The sequence below is a fragment of the Epinephelus moara genome, chromosome 2 (genome assembly GCF_006386435.1).
Source record: "Epinephelus moara isolate mb chromosome 2, YSFRI_EMoa_1.0, whole genome shotgun sequence".
Lineage (NCBI taxonomy): Eukaryota > Metazoa > Chordata > Actinopteri > Perciformes > Serranidae > Epinephelus > Epinephelus moara.
The window spans coordinates 22,471,071-22,497,312 of NC_065507.1; the positions used below are offsets into that span (position 1 = coordinate 22,471,071).

The 26,242-nt window shown below is 41.7% G+C and overlaps 1 protein-coding gene across 1 annotated transcript in view; it reads right to left on the reverse strand.

Moving 5' to 3' along the window:
* Nucleotides 1–26,242, reverse strand: part of ttc9b (tetratricopeptide repeat domain 9B) — a 36,506-nt gene that overhangs the window by 5,044 nt on the left and 5,220 nt on the right. Inside the window, exon 2 of the mRNA XM_050033221.1 lies at nucleotides 2,922–3,104. Coding sequence (XP_049889178.1) covers nucleotides 2,922–3,104 — 183 coding nt within the window. The remainder of the gene's footprint in view (nucleotides 1–2,921; nucleotides 3,105–26,242) is intronic.

A 26,242-nucleotide genomic window follows, 5' to 3' on the forward strand; every position in this document is an offset into this window, starting at 1 on the left:
TTCCAATAGAGTTTGAAAAAAGAATGATTTATATGCAAACACCTGCTAATTATCATTTGAAAAGCCCTTAACCTCAAACTTTGAGACCTTAAATATCTAATTTGAGACAACTATACAACACTACTAGGATTTGTACTCAGAGTCACTGTAAACTGACTAATCAATCTCACTGTTAGCAAGCAGAAAAATAACTTTATTTGAGCCTGAATTCTTTATTAACCTGCAACATTAGTCGATCAATGCAATCTCATTTGTTAAAGCAGTTAAATTTAGGCTCCTTTGACGTGAGAAAAATAAAAGCACAGCAGGGAGTTTGGTTATGACAGAGCTAAAATGTGCCCCAGATTGCCAGAAGTAAAAGAGTCATTTGTTTTGTCCATTGACTGTTCAGAAAATATATGTATTTATAAATCAACTACTAATCCCATTAAGCCCTGCAGCCCACCTGCAGTAAAAACACATACACAAGGAACTCTACAGCACATTACTTTGTTATTCCCCTGTTGAAGAAATGTAAGTAAAATGTATTTATATAGTGCTTCTCACAGACAATGATCACAAGGTGCTTTACAAGGACAATACTCCAATAATATAGCAACAATGTGTCAACAAAAACAGAGAAGAAAAAGACTTATAACAAGCAAACATGGGTGTAAACAGTGTGGGTTTGAAGTTATTACAATACTCAGCTCTCTGTGTGAGAATGGGAGAGCCTTGAGTTTGCTTAACTGATCTCAATGATTCACACAGTGTGCTTTAAATGTGAATGAATGTAAACATAATTGTGTTCACGATAAACTCTACAGGGAACTTTTAACTCCTGTGATCTCGATTGTTTGGTGTAAGGTGGTGGTGAAACTCAGTCAGAGCTGTCTTAAGTCCTTTTCGCATCTTAATGTTAAAATAACATCAAATATGTTGAATATTTTTGTGAGTTTGTAGTCTTGGTTCATGCAAATACTAAAATTCAATGACATGAACATTGTAAACAACCAATGGGTGCACTCTCTTCAGCATCAAACAAGAAACAGCAAACTGGGTAGACAGTAAACATGGAGGAGACTCCAGGGAGGTGCAAGAATGTGAACAAATCTTGGTTCTATCGTACTGTGGTAAAGGAGGAGAAATTGGTGGAGTTGTGGAGTGAACAAGAGTCAGTGTTAAATATGGCGTGTATCTGATCCACCAACCAGCACTTATTTTAGTGAGAAATCTTGATTCTTTAAACGATTCACCTCGCATTCCCATGGTCTCTTCCCACTAAGGCCACAAAATCCAAAATGTAAAGTTTGTGCACAAATATAGTTTATCCTAATGGATTATATTGATGCTGACTTGACAATAATACTGTCAAGATATAACGGCTTTTATCTTGTATTTCTAGAGTGTTTTCGCAGACACATAAGGAATTGCTAATATGTCATATTTCTCAATGGGAGTTTAGCATCATATTTTCCACCAGGAGTAGGATGGAAAATAATCTTAAATAAATCTAGTTGTACTCCCTGCAGGATCCCCAGTCTTTGCAAAATCATAGTGTGTGATTAACAAGGCACATTGTCTTTAGATGTGAGAGAGGGGAAGACTTTTTTCAAAGTCCTGTAGTGTATATTAGGCATAGATGTTGTCTCAAAGCCTTCTTTATGCTGCGAGGCACAGATTGTAAAACTTGTATTCATTTATTTATTATTTTGTTGGCCTGACAGTTGCGAAATTGAAACATAATGACTTACAAAATTAATTGTGAAACAGCTAATAGAATATCTGTCATTATGTACATTTTATTTGTATGATGTTGACTCCATTCATGTTGGTGAAATTCACAAAAAATCAGTCAGTCAGTAAATAAAAAATACCAGGGATATGATCTCATTGTCTTCAGTGGAACCCAAAGACAGACCATTGTTTCACAAAGTCTGCAGTGAACAGTTAATAATGCATTACGGCTAATTATCACATTCCCTGCAGACATAGTGTTTTTACATTCTACATATTAAAGGAATACATCATCCGAATGCCCATTTGTATAGCAATTACTCACCATGTGTTACAATGAATTTGTGAAGAAAACTTTTCTCGCATGCCTCCACAATGAACATTCTTAATGAATTAAAGTAAATAGGAAGCTGCGTTAACAACAACAAAACTTTATCAAAACATCTAAAAACAAACTCTCACACAACTCCAGCAGCGTAATCGAAGTCCCATTTTTCCAGCCACATACTCAGATTATTTTTTGGGCAATTTTGCCTTTAATGCAGCTTCAGACAGACAGGAAGGGTGGGAGAGAGAGGGGATGACATGCAGCAAAGGGTCACAGGTCAGATTCGAACCCAGGCCGTTGCAAAGGACTCAGCCTATATGAGGTAAACACTCTACCAGGTGAGCTAGAGGTCGCACGTGCATATGAGCTCCGCTAAGCAGAGTTCAAACACATGATGATGAGACTATTTGTACTGACATGTTTTAAATTGTAACATTTTAACTGATAAGGCATGTGTTTGAGAAGTACTGAGTATATGACTGGATAAATTAGACTTGGATTATACTGCATGAGTTGTGTGAGAGTTTGTAAACAGATGTTTTGATAAAGTTTTGCTGTTGTTAAACATGGTCCCCATTTACTTCAATTCATGAAAAATGTTTGCCTTTTTTGGATTCTCTGTTCACCATGGAGGCTTTCAAGAAACACAAAGTTTTCTTCAGAAATTCAACATAACACGGGGGGAGTAACTGATATACAGATGATTATTTTGTGGGTGAAGTGTTCCTTTAAACCTGTGTTCTGTAAATCCGCTATAGTCCAGTAAAATACTATTATATTAAAACAAATGAGGTCTGCTTCAACATGCAGTAAAACTACAGAATCCATCTTTGTCACATATTATGTAAGTGTAACTGAATGCACAGTGTATCCTCACCTGTGGGTTCACGGTTCTTGGCGTCACGCAGGTAGCGTAGGGCACATTCGTAGTCACCCAGGTGATAGAAGGCGATGCCGGCTCGGTACATGGCCTTGAAGTGGTCTCTCTGGTGGCTCAGCACCTTCAGACAGTACTCCTTCACCCTCTCATAGTTTACCAGCTCTGATTGCAACAGACATGCTGCAAGAGAAGAAGAGAGGGAACAAGTTAGTCGTGTGTAACTAGAAAATGCTTAAGAATTAATGATTCATTTAAAACAGTTGCCTCGAGTGTCATTTAGTGAAGTTAAAACGACAAGTACGTTCCCATGAGTGTGAAACAAAGAAGGGGATATTTTGCTGACAGCTTGCTCTGTGCCTTTTAATAGAGCCACAGTGAAATTTAGCCTCTACAGTTCTTCCTCAGGATGGCACTGAGCTGACTATAAATAGCTAAATACTAAATGTCTCACTGCGTAGAGAAGACACAAAAGTCGTGCAAGCAGTTTGAGCCCTGGGGCCGGAGAGTAATGTCTTTACAAGCCGCTGCTGAGCTCGACATGCAAAAATACAATAATGGGAGAAAAATGTTGGGCTGAATGCTGTGAGGATGCTTAAGTCTTATTCCACTGACTTAGCAGATGTGTTGTACGCAGCGAGGGCAGCAGAGGAGACGAGGGAAAAGAAGGGCAGGATGCAGAGATCAAGTGAGCGACAGATACCGCAGAAGTCCTTTGGGATGAGATGTGAGCGGTAAAGTACAGATCTGAGGCCAGGAGATCTAAACCTGAACCAACCGGCACTTCACAAGCTGAAAAACACCTTAAAGTGAGATGTAGAGTGCTCAGGGATAAGACTTGTATTTTATTGTAGTCATCAATCCGATACAGTTGCAGCAGCACTTCGCTGTAGCAATTCTCTACAGCTCTGAGATCAGCTCAGATCGGAATAACTTCATTAGTAAAGACACAGACACACACACACACACACACACACACAGACACACACACACACACACAGACACACACACCGCTTTTAGTCCACCAAAGCTTTTAAATGCCTGCTGATGGCTCAGATATCACGTTCCCTCTGGTGGTCACAGGCACTTGAGCTTTTGTTTCCACCCTACTTGTTCTTTGTTTTCCCCCTCTCCATTTATCTGATGATACATCAAAAAACAAATTTCCTTCATCCCTCCTTGTGCCTCCACCGTCACATCACTCTCCTGTACTCCCATCCCACCCGTTCCCTCCCTGATCTGACCCCTTTTTTAACCCTCCCTCCCCACCTCCATCCTCCCTCTTTCCCCTGAGTCTGCCCTTGACACACAGACAGCCTGTGTATAACATGAGTCAGGCACTATTAGCTGGGAGGCAGGGTGAGTCAGGAGTGAGAGGAGGGGAGGCAGGGATGAGAGACATGGCTGCAGTAGGAGGAGGAGGAGGAGGAGGAGGAGGTTTATAATGTGAGAGGCTAAGGTAGAGAAGAAGAGGTGAGACCTGTGGGACGCTACAGGGTGAGGAAAAGGAGGGAGTGTGTTAAAAGCTGTTAGTGGTCCCCTACCTGCCGCCTCCCCCCTGAGCCTCCGAGACGTATATCGAAGAGGGTCAACAAGTGCAAAACACTAAATAATTCATCATGGATTCATCAGGGGACAGACAAATTCAATAACAGTCAATGTGTTTTGGTATTTAGAGGTTGAAGTTGCATACGTCTGGTTGGGGCAGGCGGTACATTGTGTGCTGTATGTTCGCCTGTGTGTGTTGAGTCACTGCCTCGAGTTTCACAGCTGTAGACATGAACTTTGCTCCATCGCATGCAATTAAAATGGAGGGGACGGGCTCTGGAGGTGCAATTAAAGGGTAACTTTGGTATTTTTAAACCTGGACACTATTTGCCTGTGTTTTGTGTCAAAGTGACTAATGGGAGCAACATTTTTTTGAAACTGGCCCAGTACTGAGCGAGACTGCAGTGCAAGCTGCAATGATAACACTCCAGTTATGTGTGCACTGTTAATTTATGTCGACTAAAAGTGCTTGTTTTGTTACTGACAGGCTCAGATTATTATTATATGTGTCTGTCAACATTATGGAAAGGATCCCTACAGAGATAGACCTCTGTGTTAAAGAGTAAGATCATTTTTGATTAACCAAAAACAGTCTCAAAATAGCTATCAGCAAACCAGACTCCATTTAATTAAACAGTAGATTTAGACGTGTAGAGCCAGAATATTATCACATCTATCTGGGCGAATTAAAGGTTAATTTCAACCAAACCAGAGGTGGTGGCTGCTGGAACTGTGAAAAACAAACCAAGACCTTTTTTTGGTAAAAAAATAATAAAATTAATGCCTATTTAAATGGTCTCCGGTGGCTTTGTTGAGCAATTTTGGGGCTATTTCTTGGTTGGTAACTTTAAGAAATTAACTTAGTATGATAATTTGCTGAAACTGTCACTATATTCTGAAAGAAGTACATGAGATGGATAGTCTGTCCTCCTGATAGCCCTCCTCCTACTGCTTCTAATGGCTTTTGCTAGACTCTAACAACCAATCAGAGCGGAGGAGACTCTACCGCAGCTGTCACTTAATTTCTTTGTGAACTGCGGTCAAACTGTGAAACTAGGCAGCGCTGATCAAATATGAGTCTCGGTTCTGTTTCTGCATTGCATATATCTCACTTCAGATGTTTTCAGAAACATATTTCAGTGTACTCTTTAGCTGTAAAATGAGAAAGTTTGTGACCCACCCGCCATGTTGGATACAGCCGACTGAAGTACCAAGCATCACCCAGCAGACAGACCAACTTTCTCATTTTACAGCTAAACAGTACACTTAAATATGTTCATGAAAACACCTGAGGCAAGAAATAGGCAGTACAGTTCGACCACAGTTCACAAGCATGACTGACATAACTGACACTTGCATTAGAGTCTCCTTTGCTCTGATTGGTTGTTTTCATGTGGTAAAGCCGTTAGAAATGCTACAAAGCAATACAGGCGGGGAAGTATTCTATTTATACAGTATATCCGTTGTTTCAAAAAGTCATATTTTGTTTTCAATTTTGGTTTCCTGGGTGGGCTAAGCATGCATACAGGTTGACAGGTTGAAAGAGATTGGCAAGAAGGAAAGAGGGGAAATAAATAAATAAATGAAAGGAGACATGCTGAAATGAGAGAGAAACTGAAGAGCTGGAAAAGTCAACAGCAAACAAAATCAGGACCATTAAACGGACTATGTGGTGTGTTTGCTGTTGGGATTAGTGAAAAAAACTTACACTTGTGCCTTGTCTACTGTGACATGTCTAAATGTCTTCAGTGTAAAATGTGTGAGTGGCATTACATTCTCTTCAAACCCACCAACATTTATAAGACCTTGATGAGTCGTATTTGCTGCATTGATGCACTAAAACAACACATCTTCTAAATACTTAGTCAGCTTGTTTTTGCAGACTCGCTAATAAATATTGCAGTATTTGGTTTCCTTTCTTGTATGAAAGTTGTCATATAGAGTATTTCAAATGTATACCATCATTATTAGCTGGATGTACACACACACACACACACACACACACACACCCTCATAGAAAGAAGAACAAAGCAAGCGTGACGATCCTCTTATTCTCAGCAAAGCTCGTGACTCAGAGCAGAGCAGCAAGGTCGAAGCTGCTTCCCGTCTTCAGTGATCATAAGTCAGCTCAGTACAGTGGGAATCACCTCAGATGCCCTCTACCTCTCCTGCACACCTCTTTACAGACTCCACTCCTCTATTTGTTTTTACAACCGTCCGGCTACGACATGACTACTCTCATCCCTCCACACACCCATCCATCATCGCCCTGCAGCAGTGGACGGCTTTCAGAGGATTCAGTTACAGCCCATAATGGCCTAATGGCTGACGCAGTTAGAGAGTTCACTGGCACTCACACACAAACATAAGACACACACAAACACCTACAGTGCATCCAGCAGATACACAATGACATGGGCAGAGGCACAAACACAAACAATAACACAGGTGACTGCAAATGATCAAGTGAACAAGGGCTTGATTTAAGTTGACAACTCAAATACTCACAGGTTCACAAACAGATGAGTTTGAGTGGACCGTCTGACGCAAATGATGGTTAAAAAGATACGTGATTGTACACAAATGCACACACACAAAGGCAGTGTGCACAAGTGATGACTGGCCGGCCGCACCCTGCTGGCCCATTAGGCAGATGGATGGCATGCCAGAGGAAATGTAGAGTGTGGTGAGATGCATTAAGGGTGTGATAATGACAGGATCAGAGCAGGCTGGGCAGGGACACAGACAGACAAGAGGCCCCATAAAAAGACAGTAGAACAACATCACTGGAGCCAAGGTGTCCCGCTCACTGAGAGACACGCCAGTCTGAGGGTTTCTGTTTGTCATCTAGGGTCTATATTTGTTCTATAAATGACTGTTCTGTCTGTACATTACTCTTTTTGCACTTCTGGTTAAATGCTAAACTGCTCATTGTCTCAGTACCTTTACTCTGTGCAATGACAATAAAGCTCTAATCTAATCGAAGAAAAATAGACAGCCCCCTCTTGGGATTACAAGATAAATAAGAAAGGATGTGAAATAATTAACAAGCTAAAAAGTTGGCCATATTTTTCAAACTTTCCTCCAATCGTTCCTTTTTGTTTCTAATAAATTGCAGGCTATATTACACTCCTTGGTTAAACTGGTCACAAGCAGCAGACCAGCCCAGTAAACCAAGAAGTTACGTCCACATTGGCCTTCTCTGAATCTCATGATTTACTTCCAATTCCAATGTTGCCAATCCAGGAAATGGTTATGAAGTGAGGTGGATGTGGGGGTAAAGATGTGAAGGATGGACATGTAGCACGTTCACCTCCCCTCTAGGGATGTTCCTAATGTGTATTTTCCCCGGTGTTTAACTGGAAGTACAAATTTAGAATAATTTACTCGACTTTAAGTAATAAAGCACTCAAAATTTACCACAAGTGATGATGAGTAGTTTGAAGTGGATACACTGGGGGATGGGGAGCCGGTGGAGGTTATGAAGGACGGGGAGTAATGTAGTCAGTGTGTGAGATGACGAGATCTGGATATACTGTAGTTTCTTGAGTGTTTTGGCTGACAAACCATAGAGGAGACCATTGCAGTATTCCAGTCTAGAAGTGATGAATGCGTAGATGAGAGCCTCTGCAGCTGAAAAGGAGAGGGATGGATGGAGGCGGGCGATGTTTCAGAGATGGTAGAAGGCTTTTTTTGTGATGTGTTTGATGTGTTGGTCAAAGGAGAGGGTTTGATCAACGATGACACCAAGGTTACGGACATGGGAGGAGGAGAGCACAGTGCGAGCATCAGTGGAGAGGGAGAAGTTATGGGTGGATTTGATCACTACAATCTTTTCCTCACATTAAACCTCACCATAGTTACCGTTTGCAGAAGCTGTAGAAAGTGAGAATTAAATAATCGTTGACATATCGATGTATTCCAGTTTTTTTAAGGTCGTCCAGTATTGACTATTCTTGTCTGGTGATGCAGGCCAACTGTTAAACATGCAGCTGGTGACAAGGGATTACAAGAAGACATTGATTTCTTTTAAGGGTTAACAAGTAGAGCAGAATTGATTTGTTTCGATAAGCGGTGGATTAGTTGATTTATCAAAAGTCAATCAACAGAAAATTATTCCACAACTATTTCGATTAATCTGTTCAGTCATTTTTCAACATTCTCTGGTTCAAGCTTCTCAAATGTGAGGATTTGCTGTTTTTCTTTGTCACATATGATAATAAACTGAACATCTTTGAGTTTGCAACTGATGGTCAGATTGAACAAGCATTTTGAAAATGACTATTGCATGAGTAATCATTAGTTTCAGACTTAGTCACGAGCTAAACAGGTTGGGAACCACTGTGATTGCAGACACGGTCCATCAAGTCCATGTGTCCATCAAGATGCTGAAACCGTGCCACCTCCAGGGCTGCTTAGCTGAACGCTCCCTGGAAGGCAATTCCTCTTCTGACATTAACACAATATCAGATTTGGCCTGCTGATTTTATTTTGATTGAAAACGGAGCGCTCAAACGGCTTTTTAAGAGCACACATGAGATGAGAGAGGAGGAATAATGAGGTGTGACTGCACAAAGGAAATAAGTGGTGTGGACAAGATAGATTTGTCTTAATGAGGGGCTGGATGTGAGGACAGGGACAGAAGAATGACCTGAGCTGGCTGCAACACTGGCTTTGTGTGCCACCATTCAGTGTCAGCGTCATGAGTGTAAGTATCTCTCCCTCTTTCGGAGGAACCTCTGTCTCACTGCCAGAGAAAAAATAGATAAAACACAGGAAATTGGAAATTAACGGAACAGAAAAAATTATTTGCATTTCTAAACCCAGAAAAAAAAGCCAACAGGTGCAAAGCAGCTGTCAACTGTGAGTGTGTGAATGCGCTTTTCCGTTGCTTGAATGTCGAATACGAGGTGCGGTGAGTGGGAGTGGTTAACACATGCTCAGGAACCCCACTGGTTTGCCTGAAGCATCATGTCTGAAAAAACAGAGCCTGCATAGAGACTCGCTTTCATTTAGCTGACAGAGCGCCAAAGCCTGGGAGGAATAAAAGAGAGAGGGAGAGAGACAGGAAGCTGAAATAAGACAAGAGAGACAGGGGGCGAGGGAGGACAGAGATAGAGACAGAGGCAGCACTGACAACACAAAAATCCAGACACAGCCGGAGGAAAATAATGACAGGATTTCTGTATGAAAGGTAGAGGACAAGAGGAGGGAGATAAATGAAGGGGAGGAAGCAGAGAGAAAGAGCAGTGGAAGTGTAAAGGCTCCCACTCTCCTATGATACATGTTTTTAACTTCTCTTTCTCTACGTCACCTCATCTTCCCTCTGGACTCAGGCTCCCCCGCCCCCTCTCTTCCCTCCTCTCCATCACACCAGGCGTAACACCACGATACGGCTAATTTAAAGCCACTCGTGGCCTTGCTGATTAGTCTGCTGTCCATCACCTTGTAATTAGTTCTGCCGGGAAGATAATGGCAGATGGAGAGACCCATCACTCTCACACAGACACACAGACAAACACACACCCTCATTTCCTTACCCTCGTCCTTCACTCCTTTATTTCTTCCCGGCAGTGTCACCCTGCACCGCCCTGCCCTGCCCTCCTCCTCACCTTTCACCATATCTCCTTTACAAATGTCAGAACCCTACAACAGATTTATTTACAGAGACAAATGAAACTGTGCACAGTCATTATCACGAGACCGCCCTCACACACACAATCTCTGAGCAAGATCCGACACACATATGCTGACACTATGGAAGGATTATTGAACGGGCCTACACATGCACAGGTGCCCAAAGTGTAAGCAGGGCCCACCCGGCCCTCACCTGTAAGATGTCACTTAAATTAACACATTGTGACCAGGGAGAGATTCAAAATGACAACAAATAGATGCAAAGGGACTACAAAGAGACACAAAATAACTACAGGAGGGGCAAAACAACCTCAATGAGACACAAATTTACCGCGAAGAGACACAGAGCTATTCCAAAGAGATACAAAATGACCAAAAATACACTTTATGACCTCAAAGAGAAACAAAAATGACCTCAGAGACACAGGACTACTACAAAAAGGCACAAAATGACCAAAAAAGACAATAAATTTCCTCAAAGAGACACAAAAATGGCCTCAAAGAGACAACAAATAACTGCAAAAGGGGCAAAACAACCACAGAGAGACACATAATGACTTCAAAGAGACGAAGAACTACTACAAAGAGACAAAAAATGACCGAATAAAGACAGTAAAATGACCTCAAAGAGACACAAAATGACCAAATAAAGACACAACATGACCTCAAAGAGACGCCAAATAATGACAACTGAATTGTATTGTATTGTATTGTATTGTATTGTATTGTGTTGTGTTGTATTGTATTTCCTTGAAGAAATACGGAACTGCTACAAAGAGACACAAAATTACCAAAAAAAGACAGTAAATGTCCTCAAAGACACACAATGACCATAAAGGGACAGTAAAAGACCACAAAGAGCCACAAAACAACCAAATAAAGACAATAATACCTCAAAGAGACACAGAACTTCTACAAAAAGACATAAAATGACTAAAAAGACACAAATGACCTCAAAGAGACAAAGAACTAGTACAAAGCGACATAAAATGACTACAGAGAGACACAAAACCACAAAAACATGCATTTAGACAACAAAGAGATACAAAGATACAAAGAGTCTGATAATCCGCCCGTGGCTGACGTCACAGCTCTCGGACAGTGTAGCCGGTCTCCTCAGGCCCACTAAGAATAGCTCCACCCAAGCCTTTTGCGAATGCCTTTCTCTGTTATTGAGGAGGATAGAGCTACAGTTCTCCGCTCGCTCCATCACAAGGGCTTGTTTGCACCGACATGACACAGCATTTACTCCAACTTCACCAGCCACCACCTGCATTATCATCTTTCCTTTCTCTTTGTTGTGTTGTGTTTAAATTTCTGAGAGGATGCTGCTCTTCATCAAGAGGAGGCTGTCACTCCCACAACGCAGCAGATGAATGTCTTTATCTTTTATATCACTCAAAAGGTGACACATATAAAACAGACTCTTCTCCCTAGAGGATGTATACATAATGAATGCTGTGATTTATCATTACACAGAGATGATAGAGGCTCAACTTGTCATCAAACACCATTTCACTTAAAACAAATGGTGCAGATGATGTCTTTGATTGTGTGTCACTGCAGCGGAAGACTAATGCAGCTCCATATGGTGTCAAAAAACCTTCATAATTACTCTCTCTCATGGCTCTTGTTTGACTGCGTGTGTCTCAGAGGCCTCCACAGGCTCCTCTGGAGTAATGCTGAGACTGGCCTTACAAATGAGGCACTGACTGTTTTCTATGAACGTGACTGTTCTGAGTACAGGCTGAAATTGTATGAGGAGAGCATAGTTAAGGTTGAGACGTGTACATACTGTGTGTGTATTTTAGTGATGACAGGAACCCCCCATCATACCTCCAGAAGCGTAGTCTGCTGATACACCCTGAAAACTGTATGTTGCGTGTCAGAAATAGGTCCACATTTTGGGAATAACTCCTACTCACTTTCTTGCCAAGAGTTAGATAAGAAGATCAACACCAACCTTATGTGTGGATATTTCATAAAAAGATTACAGACAGTTAGCTTAGCTTGTGCTGCATTCATGTCATTATATTCAGACCGTAATTATGGGCAATGGAGCCAGAAAAAACATGTCAGCCCCGTAGCTGTGAGAGACAATGTTACTGTTGTCAGAAATCCCCAATATCTGCGACTTGGTGACAAGAACTGCTAAAGAACCAGTGGAAAAATGGCCAGTTTCTCCAAAAATGCACAGTCCTTGCAGTTTCAGCATTGTTGGAGCCAAACCTTGTGGCTTTTCTCTGCAATTGTTTTTTTTTTTTTTAGTTTTTAGTTTTTTGGGCTTTTGTCTTTGATGGATAGGACAGTATGTTGGGTTTGAAGGGGGCAGAGAGGGGGGGATGACATGCAGCGGGGGGCCCCAGGCCGGAATTTAGCCCGCGGCCGCTGCAGCACGGACACAGCCTTTGTATCCACTGAGCCATGAGGTGCCCCAGTGATGTATGAGCCACCAAACTCGGGTGTTTTTACCAACCTGTTCCTGCTTTTCCAGCAGCTTTTGTGCCACCAAACCAAGAGCCAGTGTGTACATAGGACTGACACAACATGAGGACATAATTATTTTTAAATAAGCCGCAATTCTGGACGAAAATACGCACATGCTGTGCAAAGGCTTTGACAGTTACAAAATGTGGTTTTACAGGGGGTATGTGTTAGGCAGTGAGCTTTAGAGGTGCTGGTAGGCAGATTTTGTACCTTTGGATGAAGCCTTGTTTTCTGTCTTTATGCCAAGCTAACTGGCTTCTACTTATAGCCTCATATTTAACTTACAAATATAAGAGTCATACTGATCTTCTCGTCCAACTTTTGTCAAGAAGGCAAGAGTTTTTCCCATTCTTTCTAAATATTACTTTAAAAACTCTAATTGCCTGTCATTTATCCTTACATTTGTGATGCTAACCTCACAGCATTTGTCTCACCCCCTCCAAAAACTCCCCTGGCACGATGATCCCCTCATAACACTGACACCGTATGTTACGCTTGTAAACTGCTGGTACATCAAACATATTAGCATGGATTACCCACAGTGCAACACTGATCCTGGGAGGGGAGTGAAACAGGAGTCAGATTATTCTGTTAGATCTGACAGAAAAAGAGGCAGAGAGAGATCAACTAACCCCATCCCCCTGTTTATTGTTTGTTAGAGGAGGAGCACACATTGTTCCAGACAGACTGTAGACTTTTACCTTCAATCACACAGTATGCTGAGTGTTACCAGTGACACAGCAAGGAGATGACAACTTTACTTTATACCACATATTATCCTCAAACCCCAACCCATGCTTCACCATCTTCTACCCATCAAACACCCTCCTACATTGTTCTGCTCCTCCTAAAATAGGCGCTGACTCAGGATTAATGCTCATCTACTTAAATATTTATACAAGTGAGGAAGCTATCTGCTCCATGACTTCACCAAAGATGAAATCATTTAATGCTCTCCTTTGCCCATCGCAGTCTCTTCCTGTCTGTGCTGTAAGATCACAGTACTCAGGGTGGGTCTTTGTGGGGTTTCATGAAGCCTCTACAGGAAATGAAGAGCGGTTCATATAGTCATGATTTTATTTAACTCATTACAACTGGTATATTTATTTAATATTCTAAAGTGATCCGGGACTTTCTATATTGCTTTTGCTCTCATGAGTGAAACCAGGCATTCAAATCGTAGATAAGTACAGTTTAATAAAGAATCAAAGAGACTTTTATTGAGGTTTCATCCGTAGTTGAACTCCCTGACAGGGACATAATTTTGTTGTGGCCCTTAGCTAGGCAATTATCTGATCGGTGATGTCATCTGTGGACACTGGGCAGACTTTTGCCTGTAGCTCAGCAGATCTGTGGCTACTGTGTCCTGCTGCTGTCAAACAGCTTCTACCCACTCTAAACATGCACTCTCAAGTCAAACATTGTAAAGTAAAATGAAGGCTGTGCTTGCTAATATTGATCTACTTCCTGTATGTTTGGATAATATATGTACAGTAGCTGTGAGAAACATGCTCTCTGCATTATTCTGGCTGCAAGATAGATGAGGGAGTCTTTGGAAAGGTCAACAGAGAGAACTGCCAAATGGTTTGGCTCAGAATCTCATGAAGTCAGCCTTAATCTGTGAGGTAGTGAAGCTTTTCCTGTAAGTACCAGGAGTAAATTAATGGTGAGCTTCCATAATTTCCTTAAAAGATAGAGCCACGTGTTGGCAGCCTGTTTTCATTTAATATGGATCAGTGCTCCCGCCCCAGATTTGCATATCCAGCAGAGCATCATTAAGATTCATTTGGAGTCGCCTTTGTGTCCACCTGATATAAGTCCAATATTTACTCTTCTTTAGCTCTGCTTTTGGTCTCTACCCACTCCTGACAGAAATATCTTAAGCTGCTAAATGCTCCACTATGTTAGTGGCTAGTCGCTAACTGTGTCTGTCTCCTGTTTGAGGATGGAAAGGTAGCATACAGTGGGGATTTTTAAAGCTTTCTGTGCTGAAAACAGCTGCCTGCTGCAGCTGAAAACTGTGCTGATTAGAGTGGTGGGAGGTAAAACTGGGTTGGCTGTTTTATTTTGGTGTCTTTGGGCAAAAACCTCCTAATAAATTTGAAATATATTGTAACTCAAGTGATCTGAGAGAACACCAGACTTCTGCACCTTCTCTTTGCTCGGTTTTCAGACTTTATAAAATCATATGATTGGAGACTTTGGCCAATCGCAGGTCATTTCAGACATCAACCGCCTACACTGCAAAGCAACCCAAAAAAGGAAAAACAGACCTATCAGAAAGAGAGTCTGAAAATAAATGCAACATTTGTCAATATCGGCAAAGCGTTTCAGAGATGAGACAAAATGCTGCTAATAGTTTAGCTTTCTGCTAACCAGAGCCAAAGACTCTTAGCTGTGGCTTCGAGTTCACGTTTATGTAGCAAACATTAGCTAGAGCCTTGAATCACAGTGTGTCATCCACCTTACTCCATGCCACTACAGACCACTTCACCAGGAGGAGAGCTAGCAGCAGCTCTGGAACTGGACCCCCAATCAGCAGCTGCAACAACCCAAATCCAGCCAGCGCAATCCCAGCCTCCGGGGGACCAAACAGCCCAGAATGTTGGAGGTGCGCTGTCCAAATGCAAGCTGCTACAGCTGCTCACGGAAGGTCTGGAGCTGCTACATGCTCTCTTCCTGGCAAGCAGTCCACAGTGGCGGGGAGCATGGCAGCAGGACCGTGGGATGGCTAGCTAGCTCATTCTGTTTTATCTGTGGTCTGATGAACAGAGAGAGAGAGAGAGCGGGGCAAAGACCGGCTGAGTGAATGTGCTGCGTGCAAATCTACAGTGAAATACGATTAAATAAATCAATGTATGAGAAACACTGAGTTACTGTATAACATGCAGGCATATGCCGGTGGTGATCTGACAGGAAGGGCTTAGGACAGAAATAGGCAGAAGCCTCTTTTACACTGACTCTTCAAGGTGGGAATTTCACGCTGTTAAGCCGCCTTGCCGTTCTCTATAAAAGGTAGAGTCGTAAAATGGGGGGACAGAGTTGTCTTGCCTTTAACCCAGCAGCAGAGGTAGCAACAGCACCAAAACGATAAACGGGACAGCAGGCAGGACGGGATTATGGATGGCACAGGTGTAACGTTTTGATGATGAGTTATGCTTACAACCCAATGTGGGAGATATAAAAAGATAAAAAGTAGCTGTTAGCAGTTAGCAACTAACTCAAAGAAGAAGAACAGCTGCTGAGAGCTCCTTACCCTCTGAGCAGAGGACGCGATCAGCCACCATATAACAGAGAATGCAAAGGCAGCATGAAGACACGACTTCACAGTGGCCCTTTAGTGCCATCTCTGTGTAAAAAGGACTAGAGTTAGACGGGGAGCGCTGCAGATTCATATTGTGGCATTTTTTGTGTTTGCTTTTTTTTAATTAAACAATAAGTGAGTTTTCATTCACTTGTTTTTATTCATTACAAATCTTCCAAAATAAAAGTATACCACAAAAAAAAAATTGGCTGAGGTAATAAAGTTGCTATATCAATAAAAACAAAATGCAACATGACGTACATGTGACTTAGATGTGCCTGAAGAGACAAAAACATCAGATCTGTGTTGAAAGACTCAAACCGATATTCCTCAAATTAATACATGAAACAAATTTATGAACAATATTTTTGTTATGTTTTCCACTTTTCACTGGTGCACTTAATTAATTTTGTAATCCTGCTGCAGTGTCTTTCTCTGCAATGGTTTAACGGCACCTGACAGCAAAAATAGCGCCACCGGCTGTTTACCTTGATGTGCATAGCAGAGGTAAATGGAGACATACATTAATCTGCATTTTCTTTTGCAGCTTTCTGGAAATTTAAATTTAAATTAGCGCTACATTTAGATGGAAAGGGACAAACCCTTTAAAACTCCTTAGAGCTGGATAGTAATTATCTGTGGGTTCATCACTACAAATAGCCTCTTTCACAGCCATTTAATCCACTGAGAATTATTGGTTATAGCAGCTTTAAATATCACATTTTAACACCAAATGTTGCTTTGAAACATATCGTTGTTGTTTTTTTTTTTTTTCCCTGACAGCACTGGTGTGAAAGAGCTGGTTAACCTGATCCATTCAGGATCCCCGTCAGCAAAACAGGCTCGACACAACCTTTACATTTCACTGCCATCACAAACAGGGTGTAACAAGGACGAGTTTTCAATGTCAACCCCCGGCAGTGCATGTAACAGAGCAGGCAAAGCTCAGATAGCGACCAACATGGGCTTTTTATCAGCATGGCGCTCCACGGATAAATATAAACAGCCAGTTGGTTTACTCTGCATCGTCCACTGGAGCACAGGGTGTTAGATATGCGCAAATAGCTTCAGCAAATTCTCATTACTGATGGCTTAAAGAGGATGAATATTCTGCATTTCTCCATCTTCCGCTCTCTCTCCCCCTCAGAGGGTGTCAGGAAAGGGCATCTGTTTCAGTTTCCTCTCAGCTGATGCCATGACTTTCAACTACAGCCTAAAAAAGCTTTGACAGACAATTTCAATTTATTCATTACTTCACACAACTGTCAGTCAACATCAGAAAATGATTACAGTCCAAAAATCTAAATCACGCACATACATATTAAACACAACACATATTACCAACACAACAAAAGCATTGTAATAAATTCCTGAGGTATCAGCAAAATGTGATAAATGTAATGCCAAAGATTCTTCAGTGCAAATATTTATTTCCTGCTTCAAGTTAAATACTGGGATTTTTATTTTTTTGGAGCAACCAGACCCCATGCTGATGATTTTTGGCACATCAGAGACACAAACCACATTAAATATGCTTTGATACAGCAAAGAAAGTTCCTCTACAACACTGGAATTTCTGGAAAACATATGAACCACATTCATTACAGCATTGGCCAAATAAATTATAAGGCACTGTGCAGCTGCAAAGAACCAGGTTTACTGGTTGATATTTTTGGTTTTTGGTTAGTTGTTTCGACAACTACACTGTTGTGAAATTTGGTGCAGATATCCATCAGTGCCCACCGCCCAGAGAATCAATCCTAATAACTCTGGTGACACCCTGACTTTTGCTGTAGTGCCACAGTCCTTTCAGTAAAACATCTCATCAATTGTCGCCTGGATTGCAATGCATTTTGGTTGCAAACATTCATGTCACCCACAGAACAAACTGTAAAAGACTATCCTTGATGATCCCTTAACTTTTCATGTTGCAGCATCATCAGATCAAAATATAAATTTGTACATTTCTATGACCAAATATCAGCAAAACTAATGTTGATGGCTGTGCTTTGTGTCTGGTGCTGATTAGCAAATGTTAGATGCTAATAAACAAAATGTGATCATGGTTAAAGTTCCCGTGAAATATGGGTTGAGCTGATCACTCAGGTTAAACAGGTATCCAGTACAGATAATGTACAAGTAAAATGTATCTGTAATCCTGATGAGGGGAAATCCTCATTTGGGTACACGTGTTCAATGTCTTACTCTTTTGATCAAAATAGACCTGATGCTCAACTCCGAGATTGTTGTATGTAAATAGTTTTCTAATAATTAATAAATACAGCAAATTCTGATCAACCTGTATCAATTTCAGGATTAAAATAATAACTCTAGATTAGGTCCCACCCACTTGCCATATAAACCCCGCCCATTACAGATACATACAGATAATGGTGAACTCGCTCATCAGTGGCGTAAGGTAGTTACAATGGGCCCCAGTGCACGCTATTATGAGGGGCCCTATTACGCCCTAGTAACAAGTTATGAAGCGCACACACACACACACACACACACACACACACACACACACACACACACACATACACAGTTTTAGGTGTATATATATTTTAGCAACAGTGTGTCTTACTGCCGCTTTCACATTACATCCACTTGCAGATACTTGATATTGGACACATTAACATACATATTACACAGCAATCAGCATTACATATCTGTTTAAGACAAACCTACAAAAGAAAATAGGAAATTATTAGTTTAACTTGATAGTTTTTTTTATTGGTAAATTATGTTTTTTTAAATAGTTTATGTAGAATAAGTTTACAATTTGTTATAGATTGACACTGCTTTACAAAACCAGAAAACCATGATGGGGATGGGTTTGCCTTATTTAGGGCATGTATGGAAAATAGCACCATTTTTGTTTTAATGTGAGTTCTTCTTTGGGCGTATTTTCAGGTGGCAGTCGGGCCCCTCCACCCCATGCGCCCCAGTGCAACCGCACTGCCTGCACTGTCTATATTTACGCCCCTGTTGCTCATCCCTTGTGAAATGGAAATTAGAGTGTCTTTAGCTTCTGTACCGTAACTTTACCCAGTGAAACAGAATATTTTGGTTGCGTTAGAGTTAAAAGAGCAATTTAAATGAAATCCTTTGCTTTTGATTAGACTGCTTAATACGGAGCTACAGTACAGCAGAGTCTGCAGCTGAGCAGACTGCTGGCTCCACACACACCTCTCTCAAAGTTCAGGAGGAGGAAGAGGGCGAGATGAATAAATTAAGACATCCACAAAAACAAAGGTTTGCCCACTCATATCCAAACACACCTCTCCGCCTATCTCTCTCCATATTCCTCTGTTAACGGTGACGTGTGGGTTGATATGACCCTTGTAACTAGCTGGTTGCCCAAAGTCTCATATGATTGGATGAACTTTTGTAAACGCAGAGTGCAGCATGAGTCATCAAACATCTGAACCCCTTTTACCTGGTTTTACAGAACTTTGAAATTACTCCTGCTAGTGTTAGCGTGTTAGCATTTACCTCTTCTATGAATCTGTTCATTTGTTGTTGTTCATTATGTTCACTAAAATTGGAGCACTCATTTGTACCAACTTTGTGAACACTTATGGGGCTTCAATTAAAAATAGATGTGATCAAAAACATATTAAAGAATGTTTATGTGTTGCCATCATGTTCTCTTCTTCTGCCTCCCTCTCCCTCTGAGTCCTTGCTTGTCCCCTCTCTTTCCTTTTCTTCCTGACAGATGACTGAATCTTATTTACTCTTGTGACAGGAGTCATCTTGGCCTGTCAGGGCTCTGATATAAATCAGTTTGGTCTGGATTGGATTTTTCAGCGTCCTCCCCCTCTCAATAAAAAAAAATTAATAAAAATGCAGCTCTAAAAACCCTCCCTTCACTACTCAGAGGTCATAGAGCCAAACATTTTCCTCCTCCCTTTCCCTACTTGTCACTCTCCTTCACAGTCTTCCTCCTCTGTCGTATAATCTCATCATATTTAAGAGTTCTGTCCAGTTTCTCCTGCTCCCTCCCCCATTTTAGCCTCTGCATCTTTTCTACTGACTCACCCCTTCCCCCATCCTCCAAATCTCTCTGTCTCAGCTGTGAGGTGATTCGTTCGGTTGGTTCAGAGAAGACAGTACAGTGTGAGTGGTACAGTAGAGGGAGTGCCAGTTGTACTCCTGACAGCAATGCCACGCCATCTGCAGCCCTGGCACACGACGGCTCTCATTCGGCTCTGGCCACCCCTCCAATGGCATTACACCAACCAAACCTCCCCCCATCCCCCTTCTCACCCTCACATGGCATTTCTTTCCCTCCTCTTCCTCCTCCATCCTCCTACAAGCACATTGCACAGTGCGTTTCTGCTCTCCAAAGCACCAGCCGAGTCCTTTTCATCTCCCCACCGCTTATACAGCCCTGCTCTCTCCTCATCTTAACCCCTCTATCTCACATTTCTTCTCCCCATCTCATTTCGTCCTCACTCTCATCTTCTGCCGTTATCTTGTGCACTCCACCACGTCCCCTGGTGACCGAGCTGGCAGGAGATGAAAGGGAGGAGTTTTCTGCTCTGTTCTGCTTTTGTAAGCAAGCCTCGACTGTTCGCTAGCAGTGGGTTGGAGTGGACTGGTGAAACCAGCCTGTCTGTGGTGTTACACATCACTGACATTATTCTAATGCGACCCCCACCTGAGGCAAGACTGGGCTTAGAGGCTGTTGATGTGGTGAGTTTTCAAGGCTGTTGGGGAAGTGCAGCGTTAGCACTACATGTCTTGATTGATGTCAAAGGCAGTGCTTTTTTCCAGCAAGGAACAGACGTTGATGCCACTAACGGACTAATTAAATCTTTAGTGTACAGCCTGTAATTGCATGTCACGGTTCAAAAGTTCATTGATGTTCCTGTAGCTCTGAGTACAGGACACATGATGGGAAACATATTTACAGCTGGTATTGACATGTGATCTGTATCTGGATACGTTACAGGGATAGCGACAGCCAATCCATCAGTTTTTGCATTTACACCTGCTGTTAAAATGTGTTCTTGTTATCTCGATTGTGAAATTGTGATCGCATCTCAGTATGGAAATGAGTTAGGTGTCAACTAACGTGGAGCGTCGCAGGTGTTAAAGCTGCTTTAATAGATATTCTTTTAATAACAGTGGATCAAATGACTAGTGTGTAGTGTAGTAGAAAATGGGTTGTTAATAGTTCAAACCCTCATCACCTGACTCTGCAGTTCCTTCCAGCTAATAGGAGCATTTTAACGTTTTTCAGGTAATTTTTGGCGCTCCCATAGTATCGTTTTTAGCAAAAATTAGCTCTAAAAATCTCTGCACGCTTCCTGCTAAACACCAAATAGCAGTCAGATGTCGCTTTGAGCTAATTTACACCTGCTATTATCATGCATCTTGAGCAAGATGATCACAAGGAGGCAGCTCTATCTGTGTGTTCACACCTGACATAAGAATGTGTCTCCATATGCGTCTCATGTGACCACTTGTAATTGGATCTTTCTCACTCTACATGCAGCTAAACACATAAATCATCCCCGTTTGCAAAGACCAAATACACTGCTGCTGTTGTCTTTTTTTAAAGATTATTTTTTGGCATTTTTACCTTCATTAGATGGCAGGGAGGGGATGACATGCAGCAAAGCGACAGGGTTGGAAACGAAACCCCAGCCAATGCGACAAGGACATGGCCTTTACACATGGTACACAAAGTAATAGGGCTAATTGTTAGCATCTCGCATCTAACATTACCCAACGTTATTAACGACAGAGTTGCGCCATTTCAGCACTAATGTGAGTTTGTTGGGATTGTTTAACACTTGCTGTTGTTGTGTTAGCTTGTGCTAACCAAGCAGATGTTGAACTGACCGTTCTCCAGTAGGAGAGCAGCTCCAGAGACGGTCCTTTAGCTCTGCGTCTGTGCGACTGCAGCAACAGAAAGTTTTCTCATTTGGTGAGGTGTCACATATGCAAGGGTGTCAGCTGAGTAGGCAGTCCTTTAATGTGGCCGAGGACACATTAGTGTACACACTGTTGAAAGAATGTGGCCATGCAGCCCAGACCACCTCCGACTGTAGTCTGAGGCCCCCTTTACACCTGGCATCAACATGTGTTTTTTGTGACTGGATTGCAATCGAATAGCGCTTGACCACATACTTTTATACCTGGTCTTAATATGTCTCTGGTGTCCACATCCAGATCCGTTTGCTATCCGCTCATGTTCAGTTCCCATGATGTCACATCCTCCTCTTCTTCTTCTGCAAACATTTCCAGCAGCAGACTACATCTTCATATCCTGTGCCGCAATAACAACAAAATGTAGCCACCCGTGAAGTCGCTTTATTGTATGGACACTTGTGTCGGACCAAATGGAGAGCAGACACTTTGTCTCACCGTGACTCCATCCTCGGCTGTCATCCGTGTTTTCTTTTTCTGGCAGTCGCTACCCGGTGAGGGTTGTTGTTGTTGTCTTCTTTCTGTGTCCAGCTGGCGCACCTAGCTTACGTATTTTCGCCTATGGAGTTGTTGCATATGGATTGGAGACGCATTTGCATTTACACTTGTGTTCGATGTGGTCACAGTGTGTCCCTGACCACCCTCAGAGGTGGTTTGGCGGATTGGATAACAATCCATCCTCAATGGGTTTCGAGTGTTTTTACACCTGTACTTTCATGGGGTCAAGACCAATCCGATTGCAATCCGATCACAAAAAAACGCATGTTAAAGCAAGGTGTAAAGGGGGTATGAGTGATCAGATCTCAAGATGCATTGAGAATCCATTCGGTGCATTCGCCTGTACTTAGAACTGTCCAATTATGATCTGATCACCCAGGCACATTTGAATACCAGGTGTAAACAGGGACTTTGTGTTTGTGCTGCACTAACTGCAGCTTGTGGCTATATTTAATATATTTTATTTCCATGTGAACAGGAAATTATAACTAAAAGTGGAGTTTATTGTAGATAAGGCGGCATGAGATGCATGTCATAAACTACAACAGCACAGTGGGAAAAAAGATTTGTTTACCGGCTGTTCATAATCTGTCTTAAATAAATGCCTTAAATTATCCGACCCATAGCTCCCTCTGCACGTAAATACAAAAAACATTATTAAATGCACATTTGTTTCACCGCAGAAAGTAATTGTTTTTGTTTTCTTACAATCGTTTAACAATTTTTAAAAAATGTGACGAGTGGGTGGAAGTTGCTGGTTCATCATCATGACAAGCGGAGCCACTGTGAGCTGCAGCAGTTGTATAAAAGGTGGCTGGTGTTACGAAACAAACAATTTCCCTCATCCCCTCCTGCTGGGTCTCCGTTAGAGCCGTAACTTATGAGTCATTCACAGATTGAGCCGGTCAGGAGGAACAAAGGGAGATTTCAGGCAGAGATCAGAGCGAGCAGGAGTTAATGAAAAGTCAGAGTGATTGTTCTCACAACAGGATCACATCATCCTGCTCCCTGTTTTAGTCTCTCTACACTTCCTTATGTACATTTAAAGCGATTAAAACTCAGTATGGCTCCTAACCTGGTTGATACAAGTCTGTCTGTGTGGTGTTCATATAAAGAGACTAGCTGCTGTGGAAAGTGTGCCTTCATGATCAGTATCAGGAAAAAGAGCAAATGAACTGCAGTCACATCTCTTATTTCTGTTTGTGCCTCTCAGTGTGTTTGTGGTGGGTGGATGGATGGCTGAGGCGGACTGACAGGCAGTCTGCCTCTGGCCAACATGTTGCACCACTGTGAACTGCGACAGACACAGACGTTGGTGGTGGTGTAACCCATTTAGATACAGCCCTACAGGGACACACAGACTCAGGGTGTTTCCTTAACAAGGCCAGCAAATAGGACATTCATCATCCATCGTCTTTCTGTTTGACAGAATCAGGTAACATTACTCGTCATTACTCAGAATTATTTCTCTGTTTTTCTCCTCTTTAACCACATTCACTCCCCTATATAATGTTAAAAACTCATAATTCTCTGTTGCTGGCATCTTTCCTAAAAAAAAAATCCTGAATCATTTCCTTTTTTCTCTGCTCCTCTTATATCCTCCTTTTTATATATTTTCCTCCCATTACATCCTCTCATCTTGTATCTATCCATAAGCTGAGCTGGTGGAGGAGTCACACAGCGTTCACTAACAACTCCTCACTCATCAACATTTTAAAAAGTTGCTGTGACTGACACAAGGCACCAGTGGTGACAGAAGTAAAAAAAACTACACTGTGAAAATGCTCCATCACAGGTAAAATTCTTTTACTGAAGTTCCCCAGGCAAAATGTTCTTCAAAAAAAGTGAATCAAAAGTAGAGCTTCAACTAATGTAAAAAAAAAAATGTATTCTTAAGTCTGAAAATACTGAACTACACCATCACAGGTTCCTTTAGCCAAAGGTGATGTCTTAAAATTGCTTGTTTTGGCTGCAACAGCCCAAAACCTTGAAGGTAAACTTCAGTATTTTTGAGCCTGGCCTCTATTGTCCCATGTTTTTGTGTCTAAGTGACTAATGGAGATAATAATCTTTAAAACTGGTCCAGTATTGAGAGGGACTGCAGCAGCAGCAGCGACGAAATAGGCTGCAATTTAATTTCTTTTTATGTTGTGCACCATCAATGTAGGTCAACTAAAAGTGCTTGTTTTTGCTACTGATGGGCTCAGATTGTTATTTTATGTGTATGGCAACATTATAGAAAAGACCCTACAGAGAAATAAATGTTTTTCTTTACCTTTTGCTGTTTCTGTCAGTTTGTTAGTGTGTGTAACTAAGTCTCATTCAAGAAGTCTTGTGTAGAAATCTTGGTGACTTTTCCACATTGTTGAAATCAGCTAAATATTTAGTCATGACATTGAGAAGCTTTTCGTTAAGACCGAGCTACACTTCCTGTACTCCAACACAACAAGTTCTTCCTAGCACTTCTCTCTCCAACTCCCACCAAAATTTCCACCATTGTTTTCCCTGCAACAAGTCACTTCTCACAAAATTTTAAGCCTGAGCAAGACTTGGTCACCATTATAAACAGACCAGCGAAGGGTAAGGAAAAATACTTCATTTCTCTGTAGGATCTTGCCCACAATGTTGTCAGAAACTTCTAATAACAATTTGAGCCTGTCAGCTGCAAAAACGACGGTTCACAATTGCCTGTAGGGATTACATTGCAGCCTATTTCGCTGCTGTTGCTGCAGCAGTCCCTCTCAAAACTGAGCCAATTCCAAAAATTGTTGTCTCAATTGGACACTTAGACACAAAAACACAGGAAAATAGGGTCCAGATTCAAAAATACTCAACCCCTTTAACATATTCAGTTTACTATCACACAACACAAGGAAAAGCAGCAAATCCCTCACAACTGAGACACTAAGACCAGAGATTATTTGTCATTATTGATTTAATAATTACTTTCAATCAGCTGGCAGATTAATAGACACATTTTTCCAGTTCTAAGCAAAAGTAAAAGTACTTAATTTTAGAAAAATGGGCACTGTTAGTGTTATTATTCATATTATTACTGGATAATTATAATTTACTGTTGTAGTTGCATCACATTTCATGAGCTCATCATGTTAGGGTCGTGAAATTTGTAAAGAAACAATTTCTATGGCTGTGAAATAAATGCACATATATATATATATATATATGTATATATATATATATATATATATGTATATATGCCAATGTTCTCTGAAATGTAGTAGAGAACATGTATGATGTTGCACAAAATGGAAATATTCAAGTAAAGTACAGGAACTTTAAAACTGACTATCAAAGAAAGCTTGCCCTTACCACAACAAAGTCAAGAAAGCACACACACACGCACACCAATACACTCCCCTTAAACAAAATCAGCAATGTCAGCAATGGGCACGGCAAGAACGGCAGGACGAGCAGCGCTAAAAGCAACTCCCTCCTATTCTTACTACACACACACACACACACACACACACACACCACCACCGCATCCCCTCAGCCAGCTGCTGTTCCTCAGGCCTGTGAATGCTGAGACAAACAAACAAACAAACAAACACACATACACTTGTATACGTGCACTCCCACTCACACACTGACAGGCAGTCCCTCTCACATGTGTGACTGGTGCTGCTGCTTATTTGTTTGTTGCCCTCCTATCATGCATCAGAACCACAGACAGTCGTCCAATCACATGGCAGCTCCTCACTCATAACCACAGCGACCGCCGCCTGCCCGGCAGAACTCTGGGTAACCAGGTGGAGCCGCACAACAAACACCAGCAGCTGAATAGCTATGCAACCAATGAGTCACTGCTTGATTTCTGTCAGTGAGTTTTAAATTTGTTTTCAAGCTGGTCTTAAAAAAGAAACTGAGACAGCAAATTGACCGC